Raw genomic sequence first — 16,417 nt, 5'->3', positions numbered from 1 at the left:
ATAGTTGAGTCAGTGAACTCTACATCCAGGAAGAGATGCTGGCTCAAAAGTAAATTGGAGAGCAAATAAGGAAGATACCTGATGTGAACCTCTGGCCTCTGCATACATACACGTGTACACACACACATCTGTACAAACACACACTAACATATATGTCATAAAAGAAAACAAACATTATATATATATCAACATAAAGTAACAATGAAAATGGAAGATTCTGACACCAGAGGTCCCATTTGTGCTTGTGTATAGACTATATGCAGGCCACAGCCCAGAGAAACCCAGTGGTTGGCAGTTTGTTCTCTGCGTGTGTTCAGGTACAGAATAAATTAAATCCATCTTTTATTCTTTGGTAATCATGCTTTGGATGATTTCCCATAACTAGGAACCTGATGACCTCAGACATGGAACACACATTCTTGGCAAGACATACAAGGCGAGCCTTTCACTATGAGAAGTGAGGCCCAATGAGTGTTGAGATTTAAAAGGCATTTCCCAACAGTTCATAAGCAAGGGCCTCTTGCTGACTCATGAAGCCTGCAGCGGGTACTTGGCCATCCACAAAAAGTTGCCCAGTGTTGCATCATAAAAATCTTCTAAAAAAATAATTGGCTGTTAACAATTTTCTTAAGTTGATAGCATTGGGGTTACATTGTATCTTACACCTTACAAAGGGCATGTATATGTAGCATTTTCTTTCAACTCCACAGAGGAATAAATTAAAGTCACTAAGGAGATGCTGGTCCCAGGTCTTACCTGGAAAAAAGTGGCAGGACAGGGCTCTGAACTCGGGCTGTCCTTCTCTAGTAGTGTGGCCATGGTCATGAACCATCAGAACTAGCATACCGCCAGAGCTGGATGAGAATCAGCTCAGGGCACGGTGGGCTTCGCCAGTGCCTGGAAGCTAAGAGCAAGGCTATGGCTGTCAGCAGTAGCTGCATCTTGGTCTTTAGGAGAAATATCTGCTCCTTAGGACAGAGGCTCTGCACACTTGCAACATCATCTTCTCCTAGTCATGTTTACTTAGGAGCCTCAAAGGCACCATTCCCATCCCTTTATGTGTCTGAAACTTCAGCAAGTGCCCCATTCGACTGAAGATCAAATGGAGGCAAATTGTACCCACCCCCCTACCCCAAGAACACACACACACACACACACACACACACACATTTCTAAAGAGCTCAGATCCTGAAAATCTGCAAGAGGTGATTTACTTTCTAGAGGGAGGAGAAAAAAAATCCCACATGGAAATAAGCTCCAGGTTTATTGAGAAGTAAGGAAAATTTACCATTCTTAGGGCCCTCCATGTTTTATTTTTCCAGTTTGAGTAGCAGAATGTTAGGAAACTAAGTGGAATGGTTTATTGAAATCACTGTATTTATGAGAGAAGCATCGCTGGAAATCTAGAGTCTCTAGACAACCTCACTTTACTTAAATTTTGAAGTGACTCTCTTTGATATACAGAAAGTAAATCGATTTTGAGGTTTAAACTTTTAAAATTTTATTATTTTATGTGTATGAGCGTTTTGCCTGCAGATACTTCTGTGTACCATCTGTGTGCCTTGTGTCTGTGGAAACCAGCAGGAAGAATCAGATCCTTTGGAACTAGAGTTACAAATGGTTTTGAGCCACCATTGGGGAACTGGGAATCAAACCTGGGTCCTCTGGAAGAGCAGCTGGTGTTCCTAACTAACAAGCCATCTTTCTAGCCTCCAATTTGCTATTTTATTCTTCAGTGCTCACCAGACCTCACTTTTTCCCCCTGAGTTAAAAGCACTCATTATTTCTCTTTTAGTTAGTTCCGTTTACCTATTATTTGAGCATTTTGTACACTGTCCAAAGTGTTTTGACCATACACATCCCCTCCCTTCCAACTTTTCTATAACCCTCCTTCATATCCTCCTCCCACTTCCAATTTCACATCCTCTATTGTTTGTTTGTTATTGTGCCTCACTGGGTCCAGTTAGAGATGCCTATGTGGACATGCATAGGGCCCCCACTGGAGCTTGTGCAGCCTGTAAGAGTCCACTCTCCAGAAGAAAACTGACTGTAGCTGCCCTAGCAACCATTAACTGCCAATAGCTCTTAGCTGGGAGTAGGAACTCATGAGCCCTTCTCCCCAATTGCTCTTTTGTGTTCTTTTGTTTTGTTTTGTTTTTAATGGACTAACTGAAATGCGGTTTGAAATGTACATTTAAAAAGCACAGAGTTGGGTATGATGGCTAACAACGGTAATCCTAGCAAGGAGGAGACTTGTTAGAGGTCGGTCTAATGCTAATTACTGGCACTCAAGATCTGTTTACTGCTTGCTGGGTACAACCATCCTTGATTATGTAAACCTACCTAAAACATACCTGACTGGTTCATTAAATGGCCTATCCCTGAGAAGGGCAGAATGAGGCAGGCATGGCTAGTTTTTCGGGCTTTTGAGGATGAAAAGAAATCACAAGAATCACAGGACAGATGGAGGAGAAGAGAGGAGGAAGGAGAAGGGTTAGTGTGGAGGAAAAGAACCATGGGGGACTGGAGAAAGGACTCCAATGATGGTGTGGAAAGGCCCAGATGAAGAGTAAAGCATGGAATTATGGATGGAAGATGGGATAGTTAAGGAGGCTGGCATTGGATGGGGGCTAGGAAATGGATGGTGACGTGATTCAGACAGTGTAGGTAGGAAGGAGTATCGGCCCAGCCCGAGGTAAATAAGGCAATTATACAATCTAATCTATGTCTTGTTATAATACTGCCATGATACTCTTAGGGCTAATAATAAACGTTATATAGCCCAACAGCTTTAAGAAAAAAAAAATACAGCAGAGCCTCATACAAGAGCATCACCATGAGTTTTACACCTGATCTACAGAGAGTAAGACCCTTCCTCTAAAGCAGTGGTCCTCAACCTGTGGGTCTCACCCCCTTGATGGTCGAATGACCCTTTCACAGGGGTCGCATATCAGATGTCCTGCATATCAGATATTTACAATACGATTCTTAGCAGTAACAAAATTACAGTTATTAAGTAGCAACAAAAACTATTTTATGGTTTGGGGTCACCACAACATGAGGAACTGTATTAAAGGGTCACAGCTTAGGAAGGTTGAAAAAAAATCACTGCTCTAAAACAACAAGAAATGAAATCTTGTATCAAATGTCTATGAAGATGGCAGCTTAAGTAAGACAAGCATCAGCAAGGGTTTGGAGGGAACTCTTGTACACATGATAGGAAAGTAAAATCTGGCCACCACCAAAAGCGTTGAGTGTTTGCTCGGGAGAATTATTATAGGTGCTACTAATGTCCAACCCTATCCCAAAAAAGGAAAGCATTGTCAAAGGAGACTCTCCCTGGATTTCTAGCAGCATTATTCAGGAAAACACAGACAGAAGCTGAAGACCCCAGTGTCCAGGGACAGGGGATTGGAACCACAGGAGGTAGCACACACATGCGTTTAGACTGTCACTCTACCTCCAGAAAAGTAAGAAACCCTTGCTATACCCCAGATGCACTGCGAGGGAACACTGCTCAGTGAAATGAACTATTACAGTGAATCGAGCACTGGGTGATCAGATCACCTCCAGGAAATCCCCAGATCAGACAGACACAGCCAGAGCAGGAAGAACCCGGGACAGTTTTCTCCTTGGGTACAGTTCCACTCTTCAAGGTGCCAAGAGTGCTGGAGAATGGGTGTGCGACGGTGTGACTCACAGAAAGCCGCTCAACTATGCACTGAGTGGCTAAAACAAAACCGTTAGGTATAGCCAGGTACAGTGGTGCTCGCCTGTCATCCCGGCACCCAGGGAGGCAGAGGCAGGTGGATCTCTGTGAGTTCAAGGCCAGCCTGGTCTGCAAAGCTGGTCCAGGACAGCCAAGGTGACACAGAGAAACCCTGTCTTGAAAAACAAAAACAAAAATACAAAGGTTAGGTATATGTAATTGACCAACTGTTATTATATTGAAAGCCACCGAGCTACACAAAAGGCTGTGTAGCAGGCTGTGAAATCGGGGAGGAGAAGGGCCTCAGAGCGAAGATGGCATCCCCCACCCACTTACCCCTTCCCTTAGTGGTAACCTGTCATCAGCTCTCCTTCGTTTATTTTAAATTAGATGTAAGTTCTGTATTGTCGCAGCAAGGTAGGGAATTACATGCTCTTGCTCTAGGGAAAGGCAGATCTTGCCTGGAGATGGTCCCAAATAAACTTAACGGCACCCCTCTGTTGGGTTTCTGTGGGAAAGCTGAAAGGGGAGAAATAGCCAGGCATCCCTCGGAAGAGGGAACTGTTTCCTCTGGATCTCTGGCATTAACAGCGTGGACCCCACACCTTCCTACCAAGGAGAACGGCACAAGCGTTGTTAGCTACCATATGTGCCTCTAGTGTGATGTCAGCCCTCAGCCCGGTGTCCCAGGTTTCCCTGCTGGGCTCACGGCAGCACAGTCCTGCTGTGGCCCTAAATATTTTTTTTCCCACCCTGCATTCATCTGGAGAGCTGCCTCACCTAGAACCTTCTGATTTCGCCAGGTGACCTCATGCCTACATTTCTCGAAGTTTTTCTATCCCAAATGCTCCATGATATCCTCAAGAGGAGCAATGATTTCATACGCTTTGTTTGCTGTCTATATAATAATAGTGTCCTGTGTAGCAGTTGTGTTTCTTAACTTCCAAGCACCATTCTTTTTTTTTTAATTTTTTATAGAATTTAATTGTGTATATGTTTGTGTGTGCATGTGTGTGTGTGTGTGTGTGTGTGTGTGTGTGTGTGTGAGTGCAACTTCAGCTATGCACCCAGGCATTATTCAGGCACATGCTCTCCTTCCACAATGTTTGTCCTAGGGACTGAACCCAGAACATCAGTGACCCTGCTCCCCAAGGTCCATTCTTGATCTCTGTACCTACCGTATCAGCCTCACGGCTCTCTTGTCAGTAGAATAAGTAGCTTGAGTTTATAGGTAAGAAGTCATACCAAGACTTTCAGTGATACCAAGAAATTCAATCAGCTTAACTTTTGAAACTTCACATAGTGTTTGGGCAAGCTCTAGAACTGAGCGTAAGTAGTCCGGGCTCCAACCCACAGCTGCTGTCAGCCTTCCTCTAGAGGTTCCATACTACCAGAAGATTGCAAGCTTGCTATATGTAGTTCTCACGAACACAGTACTAGTCTAGCGAAGGAAGTGTGAACCTGGGGTCAGGCAAACTGACAAATTAGCTTGAGTTTCATAATGATCTTCAATGATCTCATTGGAGACCCTGTATATAAGCTCAGTATCTCTTTCTAGGGCCATCTTGTAGTAAGTGTGGTAAAAGTAAGGAATGTTTTTTTTACTTTCCTTCCTAATTTTTTACGTACTCTCTTGGCCTGGAGCTCACTCTATACAACAGGCTATTCTTGAGCTTGTAGAGCCCTGCCCTCCTCTGCCTCCCACATACAAGAATTAGAGGGGTATGCCGCCACAAAGTATATCTTCTTGCCAGCCCTGTGATGGAGGTAGGGAAAATATTTGTCTGTCATAAGCATGTGCACTTAAAATGACAGGATGAGGCACACCCGCTCTGTCATCCAGCAGGGAAACATGTCTAAGAGATTGAGTATTGAGCCTGTTCTCACTCTCAGTAAATTGTTTTTTTCATCAGATGCATGAGAATTGCCCATAGACTTACAATCGGGATGGAATTTCTTCTCTGTCCCAAACTCACTGTTAACAATCTTCTTGCTATTTCTAAACCAGTTTTAGAGTTGAGAAAATACAGTATAGGTACTGGGGAGGGGGGCAGTTAATCAGCTGAATGTAAACAGTGGTCACGTGATAGTGCGATGGCTCAGCTGGGAAAGGTGCCTGCCCTGTAAGCCTAGCACCCAGAGTTTTGAGCCATCAGACTTACCTAAAGGTGGACAAAGAAAACCAACCCCGTGCATGCACCGTGGCACACAGGTACCCACACACATATGCCTTATACACACAATAATAGCAAGTAAAATGATGGATTGGAGAAATGGCCCAGAGGTTATGAGCACCGAGGCTCTTCTGGAGGACCCAAGTTCACTTCCCAGTGTCCACGTCCTGCAGCTTACAATTGCCTGTGACTCCAGCTCCTCTCCAGGAGGTCCAATGCCTCTGTGACCTCCTCGGGCACATGCATGCACAAGGGCATACCCACACACAGACACACATACGTATAACTAAAATAAAAAACTCTTTCTGCAAAGGAAGAAAATTGAAATAACTGTCCTTGTAAAATATCCTAGGAAAAAAAAATCCAACGCGCTTGTGCAAAGCCCAGGAGACTTGGCTGCATTCTCACGATATTGGTCCCATCCCTGCCCCAACCGTGAGAAGTCGGAGGCAAAATATACCCTACTAAGTTAGGATCTTAACACCAGTTTCATCGTTAGATGCCTGTAAGGGGTAAGAGTGCTGATTAAGAGTTCTATCAAAAATCAAGGAGGCAGGAGGTTGAGGAAGGGATTAGTAAACCCCGGGGTAAGGGTTGCTGCAGACCTCCCCAACAGAGAAACAGCCAGGGTCTGGGTTTTGTTAAGCTTTTGGCCAGATAGTAGGCACAGAAATTTGAAATAATCAAGCTTGCTTATCCTGTGATTTTGCTTTCTCAAAATTCTAAATAGGTATCCAGATCCTGTTAGCATTCTATGTCAATATTTATATAGCCATTGTTCTTCATTATAAATGAAACATCTGTGTGTATAAGTTTGACTTTGTGTGTGTGTAGTGTGTGTGTGTGTGTGTGTGTGTGTGTGTGTGTAGCCACTGTATGCAGAAATGATTGAGAAGTAAGTGACAGAGAAAGGAAGGCTTTGGATAAGCTTATTTATGTATTACTGTTCAGGATGGGGACTAAGTGCACTGAATAACATCATGGAAAAGTTTTAAAAATGTGCTGTTGGTAGTGATGAAAGTATGGCTTTTAGCCAGGTGCGGTGGTGGTGGTGCGTGCCTATAATCCCAGCCCTCAGGGAGGTGAAAGCAGGTATATCTTTGTGATTTCAAGGCCAGCCCAGTCTACAAAGCGGAGGCTACACACAAAAACCCTTTCTCCTCTCCCCACCCCCCAAAAAAGTGTGGCTTTTAAGGAAGTCTAAAGGACTTGGTGAAATGAAAAGGACAATACCTAGAACCTGGAAGATACTGATCTTGGCAAAGTTCTTTGCAGGTCCAATGGTTTAACCACCCTGAGGGTTTTTTGTTTTGTTTTGTTTTATTTTGTTTTGTTTTTCTCTCCTGGCCATTAGACCAAATAAAATTCTGGTGCCTTTGTCTGTTAAAACATATTGTCAAATGCTAATGTATTCTGTAACATTTTGAATGTACAAAAAAAAATTCTTTGGTAAAAGAAAAATGCATTCTATTAATATGCTAATTCACACTAAAGCAAAATCGACTTTAGTTTGTACAGAATTCCTATCAAGCCAGCTTTGCAGGCCACTCCTGTAATCACACTTGGGAGATTGGTACAAGGGTGGGGAGTTCAAGGTCAGTTTTAGCTACCAGGGGAAACAGTGTCTCAAAGACAAATTACCTTAGATTAAAAACTCTAGCTTTTGTGTGTATGTGTGTGTGTGTGTGTGTGTGTCTGCTTCTTTTTTTTTCCCCCCCTAGGGCTTTTAAGTGAGCCATTAAGTTGCTTGAATGAGATGTTTTGAATTTCTTCTTGAAGGCACTTGGTGCTATGAACTTTCCTCTTAGCACTGCTTTCATTGTGTCCCTTCAGTTGGGGTATGTTGTGCCTTCATTTTCATTGAATTCTAGGAAGACTTTAATTTCTTTCTTTATTTCTTCTCTGACCCAGCTCTCATTTAGTAGCAAGTTGTTCAGTTTCCATGTGTGTATAGGCTTTTTGCTATTTCTGTTGTTGAGGTCCAGCTTTAGTCCATGGTGATCAGATAGGATACAAGGGATTGGGCGTCAAAGCAGATGCTGAGACTTATGGCCAATCTTTGGGCAGAATGCAGGGAATCTTATGAAAGGAGTGGGTAATAGTAAGATCACAAGGAGAACAAGAGAACCAAAAATCTGGGCATAGGGATCTTTTCTGAGACTACTCCAACCAAGGACCATTCATGGAGATTAATAACCTAGAACCCCTGCACAGATGTGGCCCATGACAGTTCAGTGTCCAAGTGGGTTCCATAGTAATTGCAACAGGGACTGTCTCTGACATGAACTGATTGGCCTGCTCTTTGATCACCTCCCCCTGAGGGGGGAGCAGTCTTACCAGGCCAGAGAGGAAGACAATGCAGCCACTCCTGATGAGAGCTGATAGACTAGGATCAGAAGAAAGCAGAGGAAGACCTCCCCTATCAGTGGATTGGGGGGGGGGGGCATGCTTAGAGAAGGAAGAGGGTGGGTGGGTCTGGGAGGGGAGGAGGTATGTTCAGGGGGGGTACAAAGTGAATAAAGTGTAATTAATAAAATTTTTAAAAAATTAAAAAAAAAACTGTAGCCAACTTGAATTTATTTCTCTGTATTTTGATCTAGATCTCTTTTCATAAATAACATAGATCTTCAGCCACAATGAATTTTATGCATTAAAGGAAAAAAAAATAGGGATATGTATTTAGGTTGGGTAAAGAACAGGGCTACCTGCCAGACATTGCTGAGCAGGTAAAACTGATACGTGCCTGACAGAGAGAAAAAGCATGTAGATGGTGTGAGCTGAGACAGAGCTGGTATTGGGTTGCAGCTTAGGTTGGACTAAAGTGCGCCCACTTTTCCACTGTGCCCCCCGTGCCAATATCCATGACCGTTATTTTTAGAAAATAGGATACATAAGACGTCTGCAGTTCTCAAATGAGTGTCAAGTGAGTCACTGCATGATTGTGTGTGCAGCCCTTTCTAAGTGCACGTCTGTGCACATACAAATGGAGAGGAGCTTTCCTACACTTTCTGCGTCTTAAACGTATGTAATGATGTATCTTCCTATGTTACTAGTCTCCCAAAAATGTCATGTCACTTTACATAGGATGTAAGAGGATGTGACAGGGTGGCCCTAATGCCTCCCTTTGATGACATGGGTTTGTGCTATACCTTCTTGTATGCACAATAGAGCCCACAATCTGATAACTTATTACTTGTATTTCCCATCCTTCTTGCCAACTCCTTGCTTCATATACATCTAATTTTCTGTGTGGACATCCTAGGAATATCTTTTTCTGTGTCTGTATTGAGGCCTGTTAGTAATACGTGATCTTTTTTTGCCTTCTTCTGGCTCTCAGCGTATTTTCTTTTTCAGCAGTCTGACTGTGTCTCACCATACAATGTGTTTTTAGGGTGTTCAGTCAGTGACCCTTCTGCTTCCAGAGTTTGTGGTTTCATGTCTTACTCTGGGTAGATTCTTTACCTTTGAGTTTTCTCCCATTTCTCACATCTGATTCTGTCTCTCTCTTTCTCTGTTTTCGAAAACATATCTTTTCTTTTGTTTTCTAATTTATTTACTTATTATGTACACAGTGTTCTGCCTGCATGTCTGCCTACACACGAGAAGAGGGCACCAGATCTCATTATAGATGGTTGTGAGCCACCATGTGGTTGCTGGGAATTGAACTCAGGACCTCTGGAAGAGCAGACATCGCTCTTAACCTCTGAGCCATCTCACCAGCCTGAGATTATAAATTTTTATCAAATATTTCTATTTGGTGCTTTTGGAAATTCCATCTCCTGGCTGAAATTTCATCTGTCTCTTTTAATTAAATTTTAACTTAGCATACCGAGGACTGATTTTTCATCATAATATCTCCATACATGTGTCTTTACACTTTGTTTTCATTTGTATCTTCTCCTCTCAGCCTGGTTCTTCCTTCTCAGTCCTGCTCCTGTTTTCCTATTGCTTATATGCTTATTTAGGACCCTCTCTATTTTCCATATCCATTGAAGTCTCTGCCACCCCTTTAATGATCCCCTTTCTGGGTTCATGACCTATACACACGTGCACACACACTTTTAAACCTAGGTTCTGGTTCTGAGCATGAGAGAACATGAGATTTTTGTCTTTCCAAGTCTGGCTTCTTTTGCTTTGCCGGTTGCATTCGTTTTCCTGAAATTGCCATGATTTCATTTTTCGTTACTGCTGCATAAAATTTCATTAAGGGGTTGAGAAGATGGATCACTGAGCAAAAGTACTGAGTTCAGATCCTCAGTACCCATGTAAAAGCCAGACACAGTAACGCAAGAATCTCTAGTCCAAGAGTATTCCTTTAGGAAGATAGGAGAGAGAAACTGGAGACTCCCAGAAGGCCATGGGCTACCTGTGAGCTCACGCATAGGTGATGGTGGGGTAGGGTAGAAACAACTATCTCAAACAAGGCGGAAAGGTCAGGTCCAACACCTGAATGCTGTCCTGTAGCACACCACACACACACACACACACACACACACACACACACACACACACGTATATGGTAACACAGACACTCTTGAATCCACAGAGAGGAACGAACACACACCACCCATTCCCACACAAAACAAATGTCGTTGTGTACACTTTGCTCTCTGTGGCTCCCCTTCTGTTGACAGACTCCTGGCTAACTCTATCAAGAGGCTGCTGTGAACACGGATGTGCAAGTCGCCCTGCGGAGTGTTGGCTTCGGTACTTTGCCTGAATCCCGGGGGGCGCACCTGGGTCAGTCAGCAGGCCTGGTTTGGGATTTTCGGGAAACCTCCAAACCGAGTTCCCCGATTGATAGACAAGCGTACGCTCCGTCCAGCAGTGCAAAAGGCTTCTTCCTTCCCCACATCACACCAGCACTCACCACTGCCATTCATTTAGTAACGAAAGCCATTCTAAACGGGCTGAGATGGAGTCTCAACGCAGTTTGCGTTTTCCCCGCTGGCTAAGACTGTGGAACACGGGGCTGGAGGGATGACTCAGAGGTCAAGAGCAGATGTGACAGAAGCTGGTCATTAGGGGTGGACGCAGTAGAGATTCCACTTTACCTGAGCTTCAGATTCCTCCCATGGAGACTTCATTTGCCTTTTGCCTGGACTCAAAAACACTCCTCTGCTTGCGGTCAGTCCTCCCCATTATCCTCTCTCTCTCTCTCTTTGTCTCTCTCTCTCTCTCTCTCTCTCTCTCTCTCTCTCTCTCCCAGCAGTACAGCAGAATTCACTCATGCCATTGGCTGCTGTTGCTTGTGTCGTTTGTTGCTAGGTTCTTTCATTTGGCCCAGGCTATGGTAAGGCATATGTCTGGCCTCACGGCTGGCACATTTGGGGCCTTTCCACCACGGTATCCAAACTCTCCCTTCTAGCTGCACTTGCAAAATGGAGGTCTCCTCATGCCAGCTTGCGTCCCAGCAAGCTTGTACCAACTGATACCACACCAGGAGCAAGCGCAAGCTCTTAGGAACAAGGCTATCAGTCTCTGACTCCACCTGCCTCTTTTGGTGTGTTGCTCTTTGCTTCACAGGAGAAACACAGTTCTGGCCCTGTGCACAGAGAAGGCCTGAGACATTCTCCTTAACTGAAAAGTCAATACTCAATCGCCCACTGACTCCTTTGCAGGAGTTCCTTCCCTCCTGATTAGTTCCCAGTTTTCAGGAGCAGCTACTACAGGATGTAGGGATGACAAGTGACCTATCAGTAGGAAGGCCATTTGACAATTGAGAAGCAGAGTTCTCAGACAGAGACATTCTGATCCCTACCTCAGAATACCGACGCAAGAAGGTCTGTGGATGGAGCCATGATTCCCAAGCCTGCCACCAATGAACTCTTTCCTAGTTGGCAAATCACAGAGCAGTTCTGTGTCTCGGTTTACCAAATAGTTATTTTTGTGCCATCCATTGGACTGTTGCAAGGATAAAAAAAAAATGGAGCTATAGATCTGAAAGCTGTGTGTGTGTGTGTGTGTGTGTGTGTGTGTGTGTGTGGTCATTTGTATATGTTTGTGCATGTGTGCATGCAATATATATGTGGGCTGTGCCTATCGAGGCCAGAGGTCAACCGCAAGTTTCATACCTCAGGATCTATCTGCCTTGTTTGTTTGAGGCCGAGTCTCTCACTGAGACCTGGGAATTGCACATTAGGCCAGAGCATCTGGCCGGCAAGCCCCAGAGGTCTGTCTGTCTCTGCCTCCCTAGTGCTGGGGTCCTAAATATGTGCCACTGCACCCAGCTCTTTTATGTGGGTTTGGGTCCTCTCGCTTGCACAGCGAGCATCTCACCACCCATACTCTCCCCTCAGTTCTCTTTATAATACTTTTTAAAAGTCCAGGGCATTAGAAATTCAAGCCCCCTTCATCCACCTACTCATTTATGCAGGGGAGAACAGAACACAGATGAAAGCAGAGGAAGAAGATACACGTCCTCACGATGCCGATCAGCCTGTCTGACAAGGGTTAATGAAGGCTTCAACCCTGGGAAATCCCTTTCCTTAAGGAACAATAGCACCAGCAAGTGGGGACCCTTGCTGAGCTCGGTTGAGCTGGTTCACAGATTGCTGCCTAGCTCGGTGCTCCACCTGCTGGCTCAGTAGAGTGCTGCAAGCTGGACTCAGCAGACAAATCAGAGAAATAAGCAGAGTGTGCTTCCCTCCCCCTGCTGTCCCTCCCCACCCCCCAACCCAGAAGACCAAAGCCTATCCTGAGCATGTCACACAGCTTCACTTCCCTCTTCCCTTACAACCTGGCCCTCCCAGATAGGAAACCTTCAGTCAGAAGCTGCCAGATCTAAAGCAGAGCTCAGCAAATGACTGCTGCTGCTTTGCCAAACATACATACATATATAAAATGTGTGTGTGTGTGTATACACATATATATATATATATGTATGAGCATAGCCATTGCTCCTTGTGGGTTGCACAGGGCTGCTCAGTGCTGCAGTGGCAGAGGTGAGCAGCTAGGTGCTTCAGGGTAGTGTGGCCTGCCAAGTACCAGATTCTGCCATCTGGCTGTGTGCACAGAATGTTTACCAGGGGACTACCATGTAGATCAGTAGTAGATTGCTTAGCTGGCATGCACAAGGCCCCGGGATTGATACCACATTCATACACACATGGGCACATACATGGAGGCATCAGTTTTACTCACTTTTTTTTTTAAGATTTTTTTCCTTTTTTTTTTTGTTTGTTTGTTTGAGACAGGGGTTCTCTGTGTATCCTTGGCTGGCCTCAAACTCGAAGAGATCCACCTGCCTCTGCCCCCCCTGGGATTATAGGCATGTGCTACCATGCCCAGCTTCAAAGAATTTTTTTCCTTCATTGAAATTTTTTTCATACAATGTATTCTCATTATAGTTTTCCCTCCCTCAACTCTTCACACATGTGACATATATTCACAAAAGCACATACATATATACATAAAATACATACATACATACATACATAGTTACATAGATAGATATATAGATAGATAAACAAAAAGATTTTAGTTCAAGCATAAAAATTTGCTGACAATATGGGGGAAATTTTTTTATTATAAGGTTTGATCAGACAACACGCCATGAAAATGCCATCAGCCAGATACAGGTGGTGGAAATTATTATAAACTACCGACTTTCTTCAGTGAAGAAATAATCACTGAGGAAAGGGTCGAATAGAGAGCACTGGAGAATAAAAGGCATGTGAAGGATGTTGGATCAAAAAAACCATTAAGAGGAACCCAGACACTTGGAAAGAGCCCAAGGGTTTGAGTGCAGATGGAGGCTTAGACACTGTGATGTTATCTCCACTTCTATACTTATGATAATGGCATTGTCAGCATCTCTGTCTCTGTCTCTAGAGAGAGGGAGATAGATAGATAGATAGATAGATAGATAGATAGATAGATAGATAGACAGATAAATAGAGCGAACCTTTCTCCCCTTTCTCCATAGCCTGGGCTACTTATCAAGACACTTCTCGAAAGATTCTTTCCCTATTAGAGATGACTAAATTGAGCTATTTATTAGATTATCTTTCTCTTCTTGGTTCTCGAAGCAAGGTGACACAGTGTGGTAGAAACTAAAGGTTAATTGATGTAGGGTAGGGGTTGGGACTTGAACTCAGGGACATGAGTATGTTATGCAGGCTCTGTCTGTGCCCAGCTCCAAGGCTGATATTTATTGAACGAGGGTAAGGAACATCTGAAATGCACTGTAGATTTTTCTTCAGGCTTTATATTTAGAATTTTTTTATTATAAGATTTTTTTTAATTGTATGTTTAAGGTTGGCTATGTAAATTATCTTCCACCCACGTTCATTCATGCAAGCAACCATAAATATACACACATGCATATACACACATACACACACATACAATCACCAAAAAAGATATGAAAGTAGAAAGGGGCCTTGTTAGAAAGAAGGATTCACAGGGAATAGGGCAGGGAGAAATGATGAATGTAATCAAAATACATTGTGTGCGTGCGTACGTGCGTGTGCGTGTGTGTGTGTGTGTGTGTGTGTGTGTGTGTGTGTGTGCTTACATGCACTTGAAATTGTCAAAAAATAAAGTTTTTAAAGAAAAAATTTAAAAATGTGAAGAAATTAAACCCTGGTTTTGTCAACCGTTTCTGCTTGTAAAGACTGCAAGGCAGGCTGTACGTAGCATTGTGACCACTGGTTGAGCTACTAAGAGTTCAGGGACTGGAGTCATGACTTGTCTCGAACAGTACAAGGCCTGGAGTTCACCTCACCATCCAAACCAAGAGGGGTTCGGTCCAGTTCCTCGTGATCAGGAAGTGTCAGATCTGGTGGCTACTGCATCTGCGCTCAAACTCTACACATAATTGCCAAGAGCCTGGTTAACATGATCTCACTGGATCTTTGTGAACAATGAAACTTAAACTCATACTGGGACACCCAAGAATGAGTAGCCGGCCTCTGGGATTGTTATCAGTGTCTACTTACGCTTCCTTGATGGTTTAGAAGCAGCAGTCAATGCTTGGGTGAAGGGATTGCTAGTGATGCTTTGTAGACACATGTAGGTACCAGAAGCCTGAAAGGCCAAAGCAAGGGTCTGGTGTCTCCATCTCAATAAGTAGGGTCTCTCGTTTACAACCCAAGACTCCTGCTGAGTCTGAGAAGGCTCTAATACCAGGACACTCCTTCAGCTCAGTCTGCAGTAAACTCTTCATTAACCGTTATGTTCAGCAACAAAAAAAAAAGTCAGTGTAGGAAAGCAATGAATGTAAGATTTGGAACAGCCATGTGATACAGGCCTTTAATCCCAACACCCAGAAAGCTAAGGCAGGCAGAACTCTGTGAGTTTGACGCCAGCCAAAGCTACAGAGAGAGACCTCCGTCTCAATTAAAACAAAACTCAATACAACAGGTAAATAAATAAGATTTGGGCAGACAGAATGTCACGCACCTGTCAGTCACCACCAGCAGTGAAGTGAATGGGGTTGAACCTGACCTCATAGACTGCCTCCCTTCAAATTCCTAAGTCTTGTTTTGAGGGAGGGGGTCCTCCGTCAGAGAGAAGTTGGAAAGCATAATACCCCTCCTCTGAAAAAGGAGAAAAGGGAACAGAACAAGGCTAGCGTTGAAGAGGCTTGGGAAACTGTCCTGCGGAAGCTGTGTGAGTCCCGCCTATGATATCTTCTCTGCTTCCCCACAGAATGACATCACTCCTTTACACGTTGCCTCGAAACGAGGAAATGCAAATATGGTGAAGCTGTTGCTGGATCGGGGTGCGAAGATTGACGCCAAGACCAGGGTAAGTGTCCTGCCCGGCACGGGCCTGTGCGATTCTCCCAGAAGTAGAAATCCTCACATGGAGCCTGTACGGCTGGGATTTGCTATCTTATTTCTGATTCCCATTTCATATATTGTTCGTATGTGTTTAAATGGCCCTGGCTTTAACTGAAGAGGAAGGGCTCCTCGAGTCTCCTGGTTTCACTGAGTTAAATCTTCAAGAATTACTCAAAGTTGAACTATTGGGTCAGTTCAATGTGCATGGAGTCTGACAGCTTTTCTGCTGAAAATTGTATTTGCACTTTTGTGCTGCTTGGTGGGAATCTAAAACCTGTATGGGCTTTCCTTGGGAAACTGAAAACAGGATGGCCACTTCTCTGTATATGTGGAGAGCAATTAAGAGGCATGACACAATGTCAGCCATTGTCCTCCATAAACAAATGGACATTAAATATACACAGACAGAGAGAGAGGGGGGGGAGGGAGAATTTACTACATTGTGGGTGAACCTTGAGGACAAATACATATGATTCTAAAGGACTGGCCATGTAGCTCCCTGCTGAAGCGTAGCCTTGGCCTACATGGATCTCTGGGTTCAACCCCAGAGCCAAGAAAAAAGTAAGCAGGGTGGTGGTGGCGCACACCTTCCATCCCAGTACTCAGGAGGCAGAGGCAGGCAGATCTCTGTGAGTTCGAGGCCAGCCTGGTCTACAGAGAGAGCTCCAGGGCAGCCAGGGCTGTTATAAAGAGAAACCCTGTTTTGGAAAGATGGCTCAGTGGTTAAGAGCACTTGCTGCTCACAG

At 44.1% G+C, this 16,417-nt stretch overlaps 1 protein-coding gene across 25 annotated transcripts in view; it reads left to right on the top strand.

Annotated features, from left to right (window-relative positions):
* The window catches only part of Ank3 (ankyrin 3), a 571,679-nt gene that overhangs the window by 398,093 nt on the left and 157,169 nt on the right, over positions 1–16,417 (top strand). For all 25 annotated transcript variants that reach the window (XM_060369399.1, XM_060369391.1, XM_060369385.1 and 22 more), the window contains one exon: positions 15,538–15,636. In XM_060369399.1, the coding sequence (XP_060225382.1) occupies positions 15,538–15,636 (99 nt within the window). The remainder of the gene's footprint in view (positions 1–15,537; positions 15,637–16,417) is intronic.

This window comes from Meriones unguiculatus, chromosome 16, assembly GCF_030254825.1.
Source record: "Meriones unguiculatus strain TT.TT164.6M chromosome 16, Bangor_MerUng_6.1, whole genome shotgun sequence".
NCBI lineage: Eukaryota > Metazoa > Chordata > Mammalia > Rodentia > Muridae > Meriones > Meriones unguiculatus.
Note: the sequence above shows the minus strand (reverse complement) of the source record. Positions and strands in the feature narration are given on the sequence as shown.